Source organism: Sminthopsis crassicaudata, chromosome 6, assembly GCF_048593235.1.
Source record: "Sminthopsis crassicaudata isolate SCR6 chromosome 6, ASM4859323v1, whole genome shotgun sequence".
NCBI lineage: Eukaryota > Metazoa > Chordata > Mammalia > Dasyuromorphia > Dasyuridae > Sminthopsis > Sminthopsis crassicaudata.
In genome coordinates this window covers 194,114,189-194,134,434 of record NC_133622.1, presented here as the reverse complement: position 1 = coordinate 194,134,434, position 20,246 = coordinate 194,114,189, and the positions used below count along the sequence as shown (strand labels likewise).

The following is a 20,246-nucleotide window of genomic DNA, read 5'->3' as shown; positions in this document are numbered from 1 at the left end:
CTGCTATTTATCACCCCACCAATGAGAGAGGGAACATTTGCATAGTGGCAGACCTTTAGATGGCCTCAGATCATCTGGGCAACCTGGCAAATATTAGCCAGCTGCAGGCTCCTGGCAGTGCTATTGAGCTAGTCTCTCCTTTGCTTTCTATAACACCTCTAAGGATCTCTGCTGCCATATATTAGTATATTTTTTCTTGCTTCTATTTTTTTTTTTTACAATTAATATTGCTAACTATATTCCCCTATCCCCATTTATTCTCTCCTTTCACCCTATCCCTCTTCAAAAGTGTTTTGATACTGACCACTCCCTTCCCCAACAACCCCCTCTTATCACCCTCTTCCCCTTCTATTTTCCTGCAGGGTAGGAGCAATTTCTATATTCCTATTGATTACCTATGTTATTTCCTCTTTGAGCTGATTCTGATGAGAGTAATGCTAACTATTCACCTCTCTTCCCCTCCACTATGAAAGGTTTTTCTTGTTTCTTTTTTTTTTAATGGCAGATAGTTCCACTTCTCCCTTTCCCTTTCCTTGGTATGTTCCTCTCTCACCTTTAATCATTTCTTTTTTTTTTTTTTTTTTTAAATATAGTATCCCTTCATACTCAATTCATACCTGTACCCTTTGTCTATATGTATTCTTTCTAATTAACTGACATGAGAAAATTGTAATGAGTTACAAATATCATCCAAGTAGGAATGTAAACAGATGAACCATATTAAGCTCCTTATGAAATCATTTTTCTGATTACCTCCTTATGCTTTTCCAGTTTTGCATTTGAAAGTCAAATTTTCTGTTCAGCTCTAGTCTTTCCATCTTAAATGCTTGAAAATCCTCTACTTCATTGAATGATCATCTTTTCCTCTGAAGAATTATATTCAGTTTTGCAGGATAGGTGATTCTTGGTTGTCATCCTAGTTCCATGGCTTTCTGGAATATATTCCAAGTCTTCCTGTCCTTTAATATAGAAGCTGCTAAATCTTTTGTTATCTTGACTGTGGCTCCACCATACTTGAATTGTTTCTTGAATTATTTCTTTGAAATATTTTCTCCTTGACTTAGGAGTTCCAGAATTTGGCTATAATATTCCTGGGAGTTTTCATTTTGGGATCTCTTTCAGGAGGTGATCAATGGATTTTTAAAATTTCTATTTTGTCCTCTGGTTCTAGAATATCAGGATAGTTTTCCTTGAAAATGATGAGGCCTAGAATTGGGGTATCTAAATGAAATTAGGGTTTAATTGAGGTCTAGTGGCAGGTTTGGGGTACAGGGAGTAAAATAGAGCTCTCCTGCAATCCTTTTGGATTCATCACAAAGATACAGAGTTAAATGAGGTCTAGTAGCGGCACAAAAGTTCTCTGTAATGGAATTTATAGACCCGAAAGCCAAGATTGATAAAAGAGGTTTATTGAGTTTGAAGTAAGGTTAAAGTCTAGTTCGGAAAAGGTGTTAAGTAAAGAGAAGAGGGCCCTGGAACCAGTGTTCCAGTGGGAAGAGATCCTTGGTGCCAGGCATAAGGCTGCCATGTTTGGGACCTCTGCAAAGAGAGGACTCCAGCTTTACTCTTTTATAATGAGAGATTTAGCTAAAGGGGACTGTGGGTGGATTCCCAAGGTGGCTCAGATCTGGATGGGGGTTATGAGAACATGGATCTATTGGAATTCAAAATTTTGATTTGTAAATCAAAGGTCTTAGCTTGAATTGATAATGCATCAGCTAGGAGGGGCTGGGAATCAGAAAGGAATAAACCAATCTGAAAGGATTAGTTTCTTAAAGGGAGCACAACCCACATCAATAATTTATTGAAAGATGATGTCCAGGCTCTTTTTTTGATCATGACTTTCAGGTAGACCAATAATTTTTAAATTATCTCTCCTGGATCTATTTTCCAGGTCAGTTGTTTTTCCAGTGAGATATTTCACACCAGTTTTTCCTAATTTTTTTTGTATCCTGATTCCTCATTACCTTCCAATTATTCTATTTTTTAAGGAATTATTTTCCGCAGTGAGCTTTTGTACCTCCTTTTCCAATTGGCCAATTTTGCTTAGTAAGGTATTCTCATTAGCTTTTTTTTTTTTCATTTTTTTTCATTAGCTTTTTGCTTTTTCTTTTGTACCACTTTGAATTCTTTTCCTAATTTTTCCCTCTCTGTAACTTGATTATCAAAATCCCCTTTGAGCTCTAACATGATCTGAGCCCAATCCTTATTTTTCTTGGAGGCTTTGGATATAGTAGGACCTTTGACTTTATCTTTTTCTGTAAAATCTGGGCTAGCTCCCTGAAGAGCTCAGAATAAGTCCATGCCCCACATTGGGGTCAAATTGTAGTGTCCTGTTTTTTCTCAATTGTAATCCTTTTCTGGGAGGAGGTTTCTTTTCTGTTAATCCTTTTCCTCTGTGAGCAGGTTTCTTGGGAGGTTTCTGCAGCCTCCAGCCAGAGCGAAGGTAGAATCTCGAATCCTCTTCTTCCTGAATCCTGGCTTTGAATCTCCTCCAGCTTCCCTGAAGTTCTCTCGGGAAGTCTTGTCCTTCCCCAATTCTGACTACTTCCTTTCAGACTGCTTTTCAAACTCGTCCCTTGGTAGCTCCTTATATCCTCCCAGAGAATGGGCTTGTGGGTACTCCCAGGGGCTTGTGGGAACTCCTTATTGACCAATGAGCAAGCTCCTTTTCAGAAGTCTAAAGGTGTAAACTCCTTTTAAAGGTTTGAACTAAAGGTGTGAACTCTGAGCTAGAGAATTGTTTAGACAACCTGAGTTAGCACCTAGTAATCTAGTAATCATTTTTCTGAGCATGTGTCTAGATTTTCCTTGTCTATGGTCAGAATCTTTTTTTGTTGTTTGCTCATTTTCTTAGTGTGGGGTACAGAAATGGAAAGCGGTCACCATTTAATAAAAAAGTTGGAGAGATCTCTAGAAGTGAAGCAGTTTATTGAACATTCTCCCCAGAAGGGCATCCTACCCCTTTGAGTAGACTATCAAAGGGAGGAAGCACCCCCTGTGGGCAGATTTAGCACCTTTAATCCCTAACCCAAATACCTCCTCCCACCACTGACCCTCATCCTCATTGGCTGAGAGTCTTACATTCTAAATGTGAGATCTACCCATGAAATTCAACTTGACCAATAAGTACATAGTTGCCCATATTTGACTGAAATAGGGAGGAAATGATGTCATGGGAGGATAGCAAGAAGGGGACTTAAGTATGCCCTTGACTCAATCCTCAAAGTCCTTCAGGCCTACTCAAACTCTGAAATAGATGAAGCTTTACTAGATTTTCATAACTGTCTTGAAAGATCTCACCTTATCTCATTCATTAGCCCATTACTTGGCTTTTAACTTTTGTTAAAGTAGGGTTGTTTCCAGGGTGAATAGTGCATTGTCCCAAGCTTCAGGGGGTTTGTGCAGTTGTTTTAAGAAATCCTAGGAATATGACCACCAGTGCTCTTTTCTGCCCTGGAGCTGTTAGGTATGTCCTGCCATATAGTAGCTGTTAACATCTAATGTGCTGAATCATCGGCTTTTGCTGATGCTGGGGTCCAGCTGAGGCTGAGGCTAGGGCCAGGGTGGGTCAGGGTGGGTCAGGGTAGGGTTGGGCTGGGCTGGAGCTGGGGCTGGACTGGTGCAGCCTATGCTGGGATAATGCACTAGGCTGCCATCCTGTCTTTTGGGGGAGTTCTGATGCTCTAAAATTTGTAGTCATTATTTAAAGGAATTTGGAGTAGTTTGGGGTGAGATTGGGTGAATTCCTATCTTCACTCCGCCACTTTGGTCTTTTTTTCTCTTTAAAATAGTATTTTACTTTTCCAACTACATGCAGATAGTTTTCAACATTCACCTTTTCAAAACCATGTATTCCAATTTTTCTCTCCTCTCTCCAAGGCAGCAAGCAATCTGATACAGGTTAAGCCATCTATTAGGGTTTTTTTTTCCTTTCTAGTTATACACATACATTAATTTTTCAAATACACATTGCTTTATGAACCATGTTGGGAGAGAAAAAATCATAACAAAAGGGAAAAACCACAAGAGAAAAAAAAACCAGAAAAAGAAAAAATTGAACATAGCCCGTGCTCAGCCTCGGCACCTATTGAATTTGGACATCTGCTGCTACCCCCGGCTCCTAGGAACCACTAATTTTTCTATTAGCTCATAGGGCCAATGATTAACTCATTTTTGGTGACTTTTCTCCGCACAGTATCCTCCCTAAAAGCCGGCACTCAGAATAAAACACAAAACTCCGGATGTGTTCCCACCAACGCAGAGTGTGGAGAAACTTTTCCCCCCTATTTCTGGAAGCTATGCCTCTTAATTATTAATTAATAAATTATATTGGTGCCGTATCACAGCGCAGCTTCATATTGAGCTTGCAGGGCATTAAGACCGTCAGATAGTTTTCAGGCAAGATGCTAAGGAATCAAGCCTTGTCAGTTTCGTATTGGGAATTGATTTTGACTTTGCAATTATCTCTATTGGATTTCATCTTATCAGTTTCCGTCCAAACATTAATTAAATCTGTCAAGATCTTTGGGCATCTGAGTTCGGTCCATGGAAGGCAGGCTAGGAGAACTCTGCCTTGTCCCGCCTCCTTCCAGCCCAGCTTTGACAGCTGCATCATCCCTAACCAGTCAAAATGTCAGTTGGACCCACGCGCCCAGTTCGGTGGCTTCAAAAAGCGGAGGGCCACGCCCCCTCGAGGGACTTCTGGGCGGGACAAATTAAGGCATCCGATTTGAGCCTCCGCAGCCCCCGTAGCGCCGGCAGGCGGAAGTGGAGCGGCGCCACTGGCCGGAAGTGGCTTCGCTGTTTTGCTTGAAGTCTTCTCCTCGCTGCCTCCGCCCGCCCGCGCTCCGGGAGCTGATGTGATCCTCGTGGCTCGTTCGCCTAGGTGAGTCCCCGGGCTTGGGAGGAGGATCCTTGCCCTTCTGCGTCACGTTACGCCGGGAGCGACCCCCGAGAGGTGCACGACTTGCCCGTCTAGCTACCTGTAACGGCCTCGGGGCGAGCAGTAGTTTGTGACGTCGCGGTCCCGGGCCCGGCGCGGACTGAGCCCCCGACGCCCCCGGACGGGAGGCCTGGCGATCCTCGGCTGAGGAACCGAGCGGGAGCTGTCGCCTTCCCGGCCCTTGGAGGCTGCGTGTGCGGCCGGCGTCTCCCCGGGGGTTACGCCCGGCGCTGCTAGCGCGGTGCTGGGAGACCTTAACCTGCCGGGGGCGGGGCGCGCACCCCGGGCCAATCGGGACACCCTGGTGACCCGAGTGTCATTTCTCCTTGCCCGCAGGCCCGGCACATTAAGATAATTTCCTGCTTCCGCTCCCAGTCCAGGCCTCAGTACCCCTCCAGTTACCCCCGCTGAGGCATCGGCACGGCCCCTCCTGCACTTATCCCGTAGAGTCCCGTTCTGGCGCTGCGGGCGGGAGGATGCGGCCCTCCGGCCAGGTGGTGCGGCCTTGAGATACCCTCTGTGGGTCTGCGCCGCGCCGGCCTTGGGCCTAGCGGGAACCACGCCCCTCCGGCCTCTCTCTCCCGGGGATTGAGGTCTTGAAGCCCGTGATGCTGAATTTCCGAGGAGGCAGCTTTCACGTCTGATAATTAGGAGAAAAGGTGGATTTTCCATTTTAAGAAAAAATAAAATTTCTAAGATGAAAGCAAGTGCCTTTTATTTGGGTGGGGGGACAACTAGCTGGATAACAGGAATAAAAGTCTCCATCTTCATTTCTCTCCGCTTGTTTGACGCTTGTCTTTTTGGCAGGACTGTCTGCGTTATTCTCAAGCATTTTCCTTGGTTTCCCCTGATTGCTTGCTCCCAGGGTCAGTGCTGGTGAAAGGGAGGACTGATTTCTGATGGCAGTTTGGGCCTCTTTCCCGGATCTTTGTGTGGAGTGTGGGCCCTTAATGTTTACTCTCTCCTTTCCCTCCCGGGAAGTTCAACATCTCACCCCGTATCCAGTAGGAGCATTCACCCACTCTGAAAAGCCTGTTACTGACATCTAGGGTAACGAGGGGTGCACCGTGAGCGTGCCGACTGAGGCTCGGAGGGAAAGCTTTAATTAATTGTCTGCGCGTGTGTGTGAAATGTGAATGGTGATGCTGCTTACCGTGAGGTGATTAAGAATAAAAAGAGGGAGACTGAGAATTACTGGCACCTTGTGGCCATAGAGTAGAATACTACTTTATGGTGTAAATGAGCCAGCTTTTCAAAATCATGACGTTCAGTTTCCTTTTCCGCATAGTTTTGGGTTTTTCTTCCCTTTCTATTCAGTTTCTTTTCTTTTCTTTTCTTTTCTTTTCTTTTCTTTTCTTTTCTTTTCTTTTCTTTTCTTTTCTTTTCTTTTCTTTTCTTTTCTTTTCTATTCAGTTTCTTTTCTTTCTTTTCCTGTTCTTGTAAGCAATTACATTATGGTAAGACCATAAGCTTTCTAATGAAATCACATTAGTACTGAAGGAACCTGTGCAGTAGAAATATTAGCTCCCATTCTAGAAAAGGGAGAGCTAGTTGTTGCGATGACAGTCTGACTGCTGGAAAATCAGGGAAGATTAAGTATCTGTTTGAATGAATGAAAAGTCATGTCTGCTAGCTCAACTTTATTTGTGCAGGCGAGTTTCTTAGTGTTGGGACAGTTTGCCAAATTTCCAGTCACCCTCATCAATATAAGTAGATCTCACTCTTAAGTCTTTTATGTCCTCCCCATTCCATTGTACTAAGGTGATATGAATATCTGCCACATGTTCTTACACAGAGACCCAGGAATGCTAGGTCTGAAGGAACCTTAAAGAACATCTTTATTCTAAAAAAGAGAAAACTTCTATTACCCAGATTCTTCGGAAGTTTTTTTTAAAGGGAGAGAAAAGAGAAGAGGACTTCTGACAAGATTTTCTTTTTGTTTCCCTCAGCTTTTTAGGTGATAGTCTTACTTTGGGCAAATTTGAATAACCCTTTGGCTTAATTTGACCTTCTTTATTAAAAGTGTTCATTCACCGGGGAATGATGATTTAAATGCCCAGAGAAATGAGGAACTTTAGAAATGGCATTTAATCATCTAAGACGGTTACTATTTTTTATATTAGAATTAGGTTTATTACTATGGTATGAGGAACCTACATGAAATCCAGGATCTGAGCTAGGCATTACATGGCAAATCACTTGCAGAGCCTAGAAAAGGGACCCTTTTTTTGGTTCTGTTCCTAGTTAGTTTTCTATGTAAATGCAGAATGCCTGATCCTTCATCATCTTTGTAATACTTTGTAGCACTATGTGAGTAAAGGGAGAGGCAAGCTAGAGTTAAAGGGATTTGAAGTCTCCTGGTTAGTAAATTGATCATACAGTAATGATATTGAAAATGTAACATATACAGTGTTTACCAGCATTGCTTCCTACTCTCTGGCCTTCTTGATTTCAGTAAAGAAATAGCTGCATTTTGCTCAGCTGTAAGAAGTACATATTTTTGTGAACTCACCATATTCCAGAATGATTTGCAAAGTGGCTTCACTGGATAGTGTAGTGGTTAGGTCCCGGAGATTGCTTTGACTGTAAGCTCCCTACAGAATGAGATGGAGTTTAACTGGTTGCAGGAAAGAAGCCTTGACTGGAAAGAAGTGGTTTAGAGTGGGCAGTGCCGGTGAAAGAGGGTCCTGTGAAGCTGTTAGCTAGATGTCAGGGACCTATGATTGGGAAAAACTAAGGGATCGATTGTTTTGCTCTCAGTGTTCTTTGCCTGGCTTTTCTTGTCAGTTCAAAACTTTGAATAAACAGTTCAAGATTTTGTTTTTGTTTTGGGGGTCTCTTCCCCTTCCTATTCCTTCTTCACTGTTAACTTCTACTTATTCCTTTTTCTCACCTCTTTTCTTTTCTCAACAGTATTTAGGCCACACTTGGCAAGTTTAGGAATAAGGATGCATTTTCCACTGAACCATATAGAAGTAATGCTTGTTAAGTTACATTAGGAAAGCATTTCCCAGATTATGTGTATATATAATCCTGATGGTATGTACCACATGAACACATAGGCTTAATGAGAAAATAAGAATGTAAATGATACTTTTATTACTCCAGATTTCAAAATATTATGTTGAGTGTCTTAAAATGTATCATACATTCTTTATTCTTTACTATTAATCATATTTAAATGATGCATGATTCATTTTGGGCATGAAAATAGGTTTAGTTTTTTGTTTTTGTTTTAAGAGCTCCATATTTTCCTTCTATCTTTGTTTTATTTTCTATCTTTAATTTGTCCCAACCAATAATAATGGAGCTTCAGGTGTTTTTCAGTTCCCAAAATGCTTTATAGCCAAATTTATTTTGGGAATAAAGCTCTAGAAATAGTTCTTTCTAGACCCTGGTAATTTGTTGACCGGTCCCCTGCCTAATGAGAAAAGTCCATTTTTTTACCCCTTTTTTGTATTTTGTAAATAGTATTTTGTTTTTTCCATTTACATGTAAAAATAGTTTTCAACATTCATTTATTAAGATTTTGAGTTCCAAATTTTTTTCCTTCCCTTTCTGCCCTTCCTATTTCCCAAGATGGCAAGCAATCTGATAAAAGTTATACATGTGTAATCATGTTAAACATATTTCCACATTAGTCATGTTTTGAAAGAACCAACAGAACAAAAAGGAAAAAAAAAGTGAAAATAATATGCTTTGATCTTCATTCAGATGCCATAGTTCTCTGGATTTAGATAGCATTTTCTCTCACAGATCTTTTGTAATTGTCTTGGATCATTGCATTGCTGGTACTTCTCACTTCCATCAGCATAAGTTCATGTAAGTCTTTCCAACTTAGAAACATCTGTTTTTAAATAAGTCCCTCAGGAGATGTTCTAACTGGGGAATAAAGAGCAGAGGCACCCACTTCTGTGGGCACAGAGGTCCCTGACAACTTTTCCCAAAGGATTGGGACTGTAGAGTCAGAATGTTGGGTTAATTGTGACCTAGTTTCTTTAGCAGAAGCAATATGAGATAGAGAATAGAACTTGGAGGGGTCAGGAGATCTGGATTCAGCGCCTCACAGACATCTCTCAGCTGTTTGACTGTAGAAAAAAATCACCTTATTTCTGAGGGCTTCAATTTCCTTGTTTCTAAAAGAGTGAGAATCATATTCCCATTTCCTGTCTCACAGAGTTTTGTGAAGAAATGCTAAAGTATAGTATAAATGTGAATTTTCAATAAGATTTTCGATGTGTTTCCCAATGTGAATCCAAAAAGAGGTGAGCTGTGTCAGCTTAGAGGGGAAGGTCTAAGGCCTTTAGTGGAGTGTTTCACAATCTATCCATGATTCTATTCTGTTCAATAGTTTTTATTAATGACTTGGATAAAAACTTAAGTGGCATGATAATCAAATCTGTTGATTAACTATCACATAAGGCTATAAAGGAGAGCCAGAATATTGAATGACAGAGTGAGATACAAAAATATCTCAACCTACTAGAATGATAAAACAAAACTAATAAGGTTAATTGTAAAGTTCTACACTTTGATTTAAAAGAAAAAAAAAGCTAGATAGAAATTCATACCAAAAAAAGGCCCAGTGATTTTAATAGACTGTAAGCTAGATATAAGTTGACAGTGTGACCTAACAACCAAAAAATTTAACGCGATCTCAGGATGCATTAAAAGAGGCATGGGGGTAGAATGTTTAAGGAGCCTTCCTTTGGACAGTTCATGTCTGGAAAATTGAATATGGTAATAGACACTGCATTAAAAAAATACCAAACACTTATGATTTTAAAAAAAGGATCAATATCTTTGCTTTTATATCACCTTTACTTCCTTTTTAAAATTTTTTTTTATTATTTTGACTATTTATAAAACATATGCATGGGTAATTTTTCAATATTGACCCTTGCAAAACCTTTTGTTCCAACTTTTTCCCTCCTTTCCCCCACACCCTCCCCTAGATGGTATTTAATCCAATACATGTTAAATATATTAAAGTATATGTTAAATCCAATATAAATCCAACATATTTATACAATTATCTTGCTGCACAAGAAAAATCTGATCTAGAAAGAAAGAAAACCTGAGAAGGAAAACAAAAATGCAAGCAAACAATAACAGAAAGAGTGGAAATGCTACATTGTATCACCTTTATTTTCAAATATAATTTTTCTTCCTCCTTTACTCAACCATTCATGTAAAGAATAAAAGAAAAAAAAGAGCAATTAATTAATCAACACAGCAATCTAATCTGACAGTATATGAAGTAGTCTACACTCATAGTCCTTCATATTTGCAAAGGAGGGGGGAAATGTAATTTGTTATTTCTTTCTTAGGGCCCCCAACCTGGTCATTGTAGTTAAATAATATTGTTTTTTATTTTATTTTGTTTTGTTTTAATTTACTGTTGCAATGATTCTGCAAGTTACTTCTAAGCTTTCCTTGCTGTTTTCTTCCTGTGCTTCTGAATCCTTGCTTTGTTTCTTACATTGTTTCTAATAGCACAGCAATATTCTATTTGTGTATTATTTTGGCCAATGCATTTATTTTTATTTTTCTCAATAGTACTTTTATTTTCCCAAACACATGTAAAGATATTTTCAACATTCCTTTTTATAAGATTTTGTATTCCAAATTTTTTCTTCCTCCTTCTCTTATCTTCCTCCTCCTTAAGACAGCAATCAATATGATACAGGTCAAACATTTACAATCCTTTTAAACATATTTACATATTGATCATGTTGTGTAAGAAAAATCAGAACAAAAGGGAAAAAACCATGAGAAAGAAAAAGCAAACTAACCCCCCCCCAAAAAAAAAAAAAAAAGTGAAAATATTATTCTTTGGTCCAGTTCTCTCTCTGGATGCAGATGGCATTTTTCTTTTGGATCACCACATTGCTAGAAATAGCTAAACTTATCATAGTTGGTCATCATATAATTTTGTTATTGTGTACAATGTTCTCTTGGCTCTGTGTACTTCATTTAGAATTAGTTCATGTAAGTCTTTCCAGGATTTTCTTAAATCAGCCTGCTCATCATTTCTTAAGAACAATAATATTCTATTACATTTATATACCATAACTTATTCAGCCATTCCCTAACTTTTGGGTGTCCAGTCAATTTCCACTTCCTTGCTACTACAAAAAGGACTGCTAACAAACTTTTTACAGATGTAAGTCCTTTCTTCTTTTTTGTGATCTCTTGGGATACAGACCTAGTAGAATCACTTCTGGATCAAAGGATACTCACAGTTTTATAGCCCTTTGGGCATAGTTCCAAATTGCTCTCTAGAATGTTTTGGATCAATTCATAATTCCACCAACAGTATATTACTCTGGACACTGCATTTAAAAAAATCATAATTTATTATGACTTTAAAAACAACATTGTCACTTCGTAGTGATCAAACTCTCCCTCAAAAAACAAAACAAAACACAAAAACTTCTTTGTAACAAAGAAATATAAAGAAAATACATCAATCATTGACTGTGCATGATAATATATGCTTCATTCCATATGTATATTTTACCAGTTTTCTGCTAAGAAGTGATAAACTTCCTCACTGGTCCTTTGAAGTCAAGATTGGTCATGATATCAATCAGAATTTTGGTGGTGTTTTTCTTTGCATCATGGAGGCCATTGTGTAGATTGTTTTCTTGGTACTACTTATGTCACTTTATAGCAGTTCAAACAGACCTTCCTTAGTTTTCCTTAATTCTTCATATTTACTGGACATTGAAGCATGTTCTGAGAAGACAGTGGGAAGAGGTAGGGGATTGAAAGCTGTTTTTGACTAGCAACATGTGAAGGCATGCACAAGAGAGACCTTGGGTTGGGGAGGATGATAGGCTATTTCTTTTTCTTTTCTTTTCTTTTTTTTTTTTAGAATCTTTCTCCCCCCCCCTACCCCTCCCCCCCCCCCCCCCCCCCCCCCCGCTGGGGTTAAGTGACTTGCCCAGGGTCACACAGATAGGAAGTGTTAAGTGTCTGAGACCAGATTTGAATTCTGGTCCTCCTGAATTCAGGGCTGGTGCTGATAGGCTATTTCTAAGTGCTTAAGGAGTGTCATATTAAAAGAGAAATTGAATTTGTTGTTCTTGACTCCAGAGGGAAGTGGTAGAGAGCTTAGATGTAGGTATGTGTAATGGAAAACTTCTTGACAAGTTCCAGTGATGGAAAAGGCTGCTTCATTGGGTAATAGATGATTGACTATTTGGAGACTGACCTCTTTGGCCATGTGTTGTGCTACATATATTCTGATATGTAGTTCATGTCAAACAAAATATAGAAGACCAAAGTCTCAAAATTTCCTTTTTTGAGTAGAGAAAATCAAGCCAGATAGCTGAGTCTCTTATTTTGTGATATTTCATCAGCAAGGATTGGTCCTTTTGAATCTGGATATTTATACCCACAGATACCTCTCATGCATTCCACTATTCATTTGTAACCAAACTGCTTGGTAGAAAAATTCAGAATATATGTTCTCACATTTTGAATTGAAAAATTTATTAAGCATTTGATTTTCCATGACTTGAAATTGAAGTTTCACATGTTCTGTGAATGTCTCTCTTTTTGTGCCTGTAAAGACAATAAGTAGATATTTCTCCATCATTACTTTTTCCCCCCAATAATTTTTTAACTATGAAATGATTCAACCTATAGAGACTGAGAGTATAACCCATTGAGACGTCCCTTCATCTTTTGCAAAACAGTAAGATAAGAGTTAACTTGATTGCCTTTTAGCAGAAAAACAAGGACTGAGGCAAGCACCAAGCCTTCAAATTCTGGTAATCCTGCTCTCAGGGATGTTATTCTGTTCTTCTAAAAGTAGCCATAATTTTCCTGAAGCCATTCAGCTTCCAGAATTTCAAATCTGGTTGGCAGTAAAATAAATTCATGTGTGGATAATAACTAGCTGTTGTTTTTCTAGCTTTTTGTCACTTTGACATCTCTCATGTGGTCCTCATATATTTAGTATTCCTTGATATTAATCATGATGATTGAAATGCATTGTGAGGTCCGAGTACCATCTGCTTTAATTCATTTGGGTTCAATATCATTTTTGTCTGAGGTGTGCTATATTCTAATTTTTTAAAAGTTGGTCATTGAGTATATGACAACTGAGATGATTTGAACTATCAGAACATGTTGTTCTTCAAACCTGCCAGATAACAGAGAGCTTACTTTATAGCTTTTGTGATTGATACTCACTTGGATCCACAGGTTTTGTATTGATTAGGAATATCACAATCAAGAACAGATCCAAAAGTAATGTTATGGAAAGAACTCTACTGATTAGAGCTTGATTGGCTGCCATTATTTGTGAATTCCTTCTAATATGGTCTTATAATGGCAGGGGGTTTTTGTATAAAGCCAGAGATTTGTCTTCTCTTAATGTATGGAATCATATGCCCATGATCTTTTAAAGCAGAAATCAGGCTTTTTCTGGTTATTTGATGTCTTGTGGCTCTTACATAGGAGTTCTTCAGAGGAAGAAGGAGAAGAAAAAACTTATAAGGAAAACTAATGCAACATATTTGTCTATGAATGTGAATTATGTTAAGGGAAAGTGGTTATTGATCAACATCTGATTCACTGTAAACACCCATTATGTGCCTCTTCCTCTGGGATAGCTGAACAGCCCCTACTCTTTGAGAGAAAGGAGATTACATGGATGGAATTGGCAGCTGTTTTGTTCCCATAATTCTGGTAGAAAGTTTGATTTCGTGCCTTTTCTCTGAGCTTGAAGCAAAGAAGTCTTCTTTTGGTTAGACATCATTTCTTTGAATGAGGAGAGTCTCTCCCTCCAGATCCTTTCCCACATTCTTCAGAATTTTCTTAGGTAAATCCACCTATCATTTTGCTTTGGGAATCTACCATGCTTTTATACAGAGTGTTTTTATATTGTCCTTTATAGAAGCTGATGCAGAAATTAAATAAAACCTAACATTATTGCTAATTAATCAGGTGGCATTTTGTGCCGAATTTCCTATAATGGTAACGCTATTTTATGGGTTGATTTATATGGTTTGGATTTTTTTTTTTTTTTAAAGTCCATCACTATAGGTGGAAGCCACTCATTCTTCATCTACCCTTTTTTCAGTACCTGGCACCAATTCTGGCCCAGTCAATTGTGATCCATGGCTTCTGTGATAGTATGCCGAAGATTTCCAAGCAGGATCAGCAGGACCTCAGCATTCTCAAGCACAGCCAAGAACCAAACCAGGAAAAAACAGCCCACTCAAACCCCACAGGATTCTTTTCAGATCCCTGAAGAGATCAACAATAAGCCCAAAGCTGCTGCTATTTTCAAGCTCTTGAATCCTCCAGGTTACCGTGTATTGTACAATCCCCTTGCTTATAATAGTACTAAAGGAGCAGCCTGTGGGAACAGAAGCAGTAGCACTAGTCATGGTCAACAGAATCCTCCAGAAAAGGACAGCTCTGATACTTGTGACAAGCAGATCCAAAATACTTATTGTGTCCCCTCTTCTCGGGGAATGCCAAGGATCCGAAAAGCTTTCTTGGGCTTAGAACTCAATGAGATTTCCGGTTCTTGGCCTAACAGCAAACTGCAGGAAATGAAAGATGCTACCAAGGAAGTTGACGTGGAAACTTTCAACACTTTTGAAGATCCTAGAGTTTTCCTCAAGCTGAGGCCTGAGTACCAGCATCACAGTTACAGTGTACCTGAGGCGTGGCAGGCCTTGTCCATTGAGGAGGGTGAACTGATTTTACACAAAGTGACAGTAATGAACAGTAATCTTCGGCCCCAAACCATGGTTGACTACTTTGGCAAATTGAGCTTATTGCCCGTGGAGCAGAAGTCTGTACTCTTGTCCAATAACAAGTTCAAAATGCTGTGCCAGTTAAGTCTAAACAGTATACAACTTTTTGATGTTTCGGACCTAATAAGTATTTTGAAAGCATTTGTTCAATTGGGGATCCCTTGTTCCCATCCAATGCTAGCCGTATATGAAGGAGAATTTTGCCGCAGGGTATGGAATATGAACCTAGATGAGCTCTTATTGGTGGCTGACCTGTGGAGGCGCTTAGGCTACAGTGTACCCTGCTTTTTAAAGATATTTTTCAGTTATCTTAACTTGCATTGGAAAGATCTTTCCTTGTCCCAGCTGGTGCACGTAATTTACATTATTGGTGAAGGTCGGCAAGTGCCTCAGGACTTGATGAAGAAACTAGAGTCCTTAGTTCTTAATTATTTGGATTTACTCAATTTAGAAGAGGCTGGCACAATCTGTTTAGGGTTCTTCAAATCAAGTAGTAGTCTTTCTGAGTATATCATGCGCAAAATTGGGGACAAAGTCTGTTCTCAGATGCAGCATTTGAGCAACTATGCCCTAGTGAATATACTTAAAATGTTTCGCTTTACTCATGTTGATCACATAGATTTTATGAAGCAGTTTGGACAGATTGCCCCTCAACGTATCCCTTCCATGGGAGTCCAGGGTGTCATGCATGTAACGCTTGCCTGCTCAGCTTTACGCTTTCTGGATGAAAGGGTCATGAATACTGTAGCTGCTTCATTGCCTCCCAGGGTGGCGTATTGTCGGAGCAAAGATGTGGCCAAAATTTTGTGGTCTTTTGGAACTTTGAATTATGAGCCACCTAATGCAGAAAACTTTTATTCCAGCCTGATAGATGAGATTCGCAGAAAGAAGCCTGAGTTTGGCAAGTTCCCTGATCACTTGTTCACCAGTTTGCTAGGCCTGGCATTTTCTGGGCGCTTTCCAGTAGATCTTATTGATTTTGCCTTGAGTCCAGAATTTATTAGGCTAGCTAAGGAGAAAAGTAAGTTTGAGATCACCAAAGAATTGTACGCCCTCGATGGCACAATTGGGATTGAGTGCCCAGATTACAGAGGCAATCGTCTAAATGCTGAGCTTCAGCAAGAGGGGGCAGCGATGCTGTGGCAATTAGCAAGACAAGATATGACCTCCAAGCCTGAATTCCTGGAAGCTCTCTTCTTGCTTCAGACAATTTTAGGGGGACCTCAGTACATCAAACATCATATGATTTTGCCTCATACACGATCATCTGATTTAGAAGTTCAGCTTGATGCCAATAATAAACCACTACCTTTTAATGAAGAAGCCATATCAATAGCTGGGACCAGCTCTCACCTGAAACGCATGGGAGTCAGTCTTACAGATGATTTGATGACTCAGCTTTTAACAGGAAAATCCAGCACAGCTCTTCAGGTTAAGGCAGAGGCCATTGAGAATGCTCCAGGGATAGACAAGAAGCCCAGAGGAGAGGCCCCAGAAGGGGCCTTTTGTTCCTTACCAGGGCCACAGGCAGGGGTGTCAAAGTTGGCCATTCAGGTGACAAATAGGAACCAGTATTGCTTTGGTTCTAGGCACCTGCTTGGGCTGCACAACATGAAGAGGAGGCAGCTAAGAAAGCTTGGGTATACTGTGGTAGAGCTGGCCTTCTGGGAATGGTTTCCTGTATTCAGACAGACACGTTCAGAAAAGCTCTTCTACCTTCGAGAGAAAGTGTTCAATTCTGCCTTCTGAGGCCTCAGGGATCTGCTTGCCATTATTCTCCCATGCTGGTTAATTGGCAGGATGTTGTACTTAGCACTTTGAGAGGATTGTGGAAGCCAAAATAGAAGTGAGGCATTATGGAAAACCAAGTAGCCCAGAACTGAGAGAAAGTAAGGGACTTTTCTGTCCCCTGACAAGGTTAAAAATTCATTTACCAGAATTAGTGTTGGTATTACCTGATTATGCAGGTGGATATTTGTTTGATGGTAGTACCATTACATTAATAAATGGCATAAAGTTACCCATCTGTCTCCTATTTCTCTTGTGTAGGTAGTGTGCTTTCTTAGATACCTGCTGGAATTTGTTTTCAGATTAAAAATTCACTACAATTCAAATCCAATTTATTTTGACTTGCAGATATTTCATTTTAAAATGTAAGCTTGTTCCTAATGTTCATTTAAAAAATATAAACATGATCCCAGTTCTTAAATGCATAACATAAAATACATAGAATTAGAAAGCACATATTGAAATTTTTTTGCCCCCATTCAATTTTATGGACCCCAGGTGTAAGGACCCCTGTTCTAATGGAAAGCTCATCTGACTTCTGGGATCCTTTAGGGGCAGCTTAATAATTACAGTAAAAGTAATTGATATTTATCACTTTGAAGTTTGCCGAACACTTTACAAACATATCTTATTTGAGTTTCATGAGAGTTTTGTGAGGTGAGTACCAAAAATGATATTTCTTGTTTATAGATTCAGATTAAATTGCTTGCCCTTGGCCACACTAGTAAAGTAAGTATTTAGAGGATTTGCAGTGTTTTTGTTTGATGCAATGTCTTCCTAACTCAAATACCAGGACTTTAGAAACCAAAATATGTATATATGTACACATACAAAATATGTACCATACTGCCTATAATACTCTTAGGAATTTGCTATAAATAACGCCTTGCACTAGGCAGACGATGGGGAAGAAAGATAAGAAATCAATGTAATCTTGTAATCATGTAAAATCATGTTTGAGCAAGTTGTTTTATTTAATCAGCCAGTAAATGTTAAGTACCTACCTCATGCCAGGCATTGTGCTAAACACTGGGAATGCCCCCCCCCCCCAAATGTAACAATTCCTGCTCTCAAGGAATTCACAGCAAGACAACATGCAAAAGAGCTATGCACAAGCAAGCTACATATAAGGTGAATGGGAAAGAATAAGTTATTTCCATTTAACAGTGCGTTTGAGAGGCACTCCCCCCTTCCCCCAATGAAGTATTGTGCAAAGAAAGAACTGTGCATTTGGAATTATGAGATCTGGGTTTCAATCCTGGCTTTGCTGTTTTTTAATATTCATTTAACCTCTGGATCTTATTTTTCTCCTCTGTAAAATGGCAATACTTGTTGCCTCAACAACAAACTGCCTCAGTTTGTGTGACTATCTGAAAGTAATTAGTATGTTAAATGCTTGAACCATTGTGTAACTGTAAGCTGTTACTATTTGCCACAAGCATAATACTATTAGGTACTTAAAGGAGATAGGTAGTTTAGGACAGTCCCCTGCCACTATGGATTATAAACTAGAGAAAAGAATGACACAACTATAATATTAAACAATGTGCTTAAAGATTATTTGCATGCAATGAAGTATTAGGTAAGATGAGAGGGAGGGGCAGCTAGGTGGCACAGTGGATGGAGCACCAGCCCTGAAGTCAGGAAGATCTGAGTTCAAATTTGGTCTCAGACACTTAACACTTCCTGGCTGTGTGATTCTGGGCAAGTCACTTAACCCTAGTTACCTCAGCAAAAAAGAAAAGATATGAGAGGGAAAGGTCTCCTTCCCTCTTCCCCACTTCCTGGAATCCACCATGGAGATCTACCATAGTATTGGAGGAGGATTTTAAAAGTTAGGTAGGAATTAGATAGGAAGGAATTTGATCATTCTAGGCTTAGAGACCATTATGAACTTAAATCACATAGTTGGGAAACTGAGATTCTACCCTATTATATCCTAACCAGACAATCAGAAGATGAAAAATTAACTGAAGAAATTTCTCCTGAAGGAAAGATTTGGGAGTTGTATCATATCTGTCTTCAAATATATGGAGGGCTGTTAAGTAGGAGAGTGCAGGAAAAATGGACAAGTTATGGAGCAGATTTCTGAGCAATTAAAGACCATTCAGGCTTAGGAGGTAGTAGATAGACTCTTTCTCTTTGGTTGGACATTGAACAACTATTTGACAAGTGTGTTAGAAAGTAGATGATGCATAAATATATTGGATTCCATAAGTTCTAGCATTTCTTTTCTTCTCTTTTTTTTTTTTTTTTTAAATTTATTGAAGCTTTTTATTTGCAAGGATAATTTTTCATCATTAACCCTTACAAACCCTTGTGTTCCAAACTTACCCCCTTTCCTTTAGATGGCAAATAATCCAATATATGTTAAACATGATAGGGGCAGCTAGGTGGTGCAGTAGATAGAGCACTGCCCTGAAGTCAGAAGGATCTGAGTTCAAATGTGGTTTCAGACACTTAACACTTCCTAGCTGTGTGACCCTGGGCAAGTCAACCCCAACTGCCTTAAAAGGTAAAAATATATAGCATTCATTTTCATGCTTGTATTCTGTAATGATTTTTTCACACCTTGGGTTACTTAAAAGGAAGGATCTTCTCAGAAAAAGAACAAGAGGAAAATGGTTTGTAACATTACTGCAATCTTCACAAGGTTTTAAGGCTTCCTTCATAGAATTTGGAAGAATCTGCATATTGGTGTGAACAGAGTTTTTAAGAATCTTTGTGCTCTGCCTATAATGTAGAAATTTCTTGTCTATTTGGACTTGGCTAAATCCTTTCACCTTTTTAAGAGTGAGTTTCTAATTATTCCAAAACAGGTATTTCTTCATACCCTTAAGTATACATGAGGTACCTCCTAATGCTCAGCAGGGACTGTGGTTCATGCTTATTAAAAAAATTATAGTTTCTGCTGTCAAACAATCTGAAGTCTAGTATGGGAGTGAAGAGATGCAGGATAAAATATGAACAGAATTCATTAGAAAACAAGCTTGTGCTACAATGGCAAAAGGTAAAGAAAAGGCTTTGGGAGTTCAGAGGGGGGAGAGATCTCTGCTGACAGAGGAAGTCAACTGACAAATGATTGAAACTTTCTGAGCCTCAGTTTATTTCTCAATAAAAGGGTATAACTAATATTTGTCCTAGATATTTCACAGGGTGATTGTGAGTAAATTCACTTCAACACATGTATTAATTTAGTATCATATTTTATTTTTCTCTAAAAATTATTTTCAACATTTGTTTTTAAAATTTTGAGTACCAGATTTTCTCCTTCCCTCCCCACATACTCATTGAGAAGGCAAATAATTAGATGTAGGTTAGACATATGTAGTCATGCAAAATATATTTCTATATTAGTCATGCTGTAAAAGAAAACACAAAAAAATTCACTAGATTGAAAATAACTTATGAGGTGATTGGATTAATTTCTTCACCTCTGACATTGTAGTAAGCTTGCAATTGAAATCAAAGCAGAACTTTAAGTAATTTAGAACATACCTAAAAATCTAACAAGTCCTTTATTCTGATAATTTAAAAAATATAATATTTTTAAACAGAACAAGTTTTTTCCTCTAACTCAAATGTCAGCTATCTGTATTTTCATTCTCATAGTCTAAAATAAGTATTTTAAGAATGAAATTTCAAGAAATCAGTATTTTCTTTTAAAGGTGTTTCATAGTTTAAAATCAATATTTCAGTCTAGATTGAAAGCCAAATTTTGAGTATTAAGG

The 20,246-nt window shown here is 38.9% G+C and overlaps 2 protein-coding genes across 7 annotated transcripts in view; both read left to right on the top strand.

Annotated features, from left to right (window-relative positions):
- UBOX5 (U-box domain containing 5) overlaps positions 1 to 20,246 on the top strand; it is a 59,178-nt gene that overhangs the window by 14,421 nt on the left and 24,511 nt on the right. The window contains exons 1-2 of one of the 6 annotated variants that reach the window (XM_074274104.1): positions 4,772 to 4,888; positions 5,282 to 5,604. The exons of 1 other annotated variant lie outside the window; for it this stretch is intronic. The gene's annotated coding sequence lies outside the window, so the exon portion shown is untranslated. Of the gene's footprint in view, positions 1 to 4,766; positions 4,889 to 5,281; positions 5,605 to 8,646; positions 9,211 to 20,246 lie in introns of those variants that run through there. 4 more of the 6 variants (XM_074274103.1, XM_074274107.1, XM_074274109.1 and 1 more) reach the window with 4 other exon arrangements.
- Positions 4,771 to 16,745, top strand: FASTKD5 (FAST kinase domains 5). The gene is made up of 2 exons (XM_074274101.1): positions 4,771 to 4,888; positions 14,043 to 16,745. Exon 2 carries the CDS (start codon positions 14,080 to 14,082, stop codon positions 16,474 to 16,476), a length of 2,397 nt encoding a protein of 798 aa, XP_074130202.1. The 5' UTR covers positions 4,771 to 4,888; positions 14,043 to 14,079; the 3' UTR covers positions 16,477 to 16,745.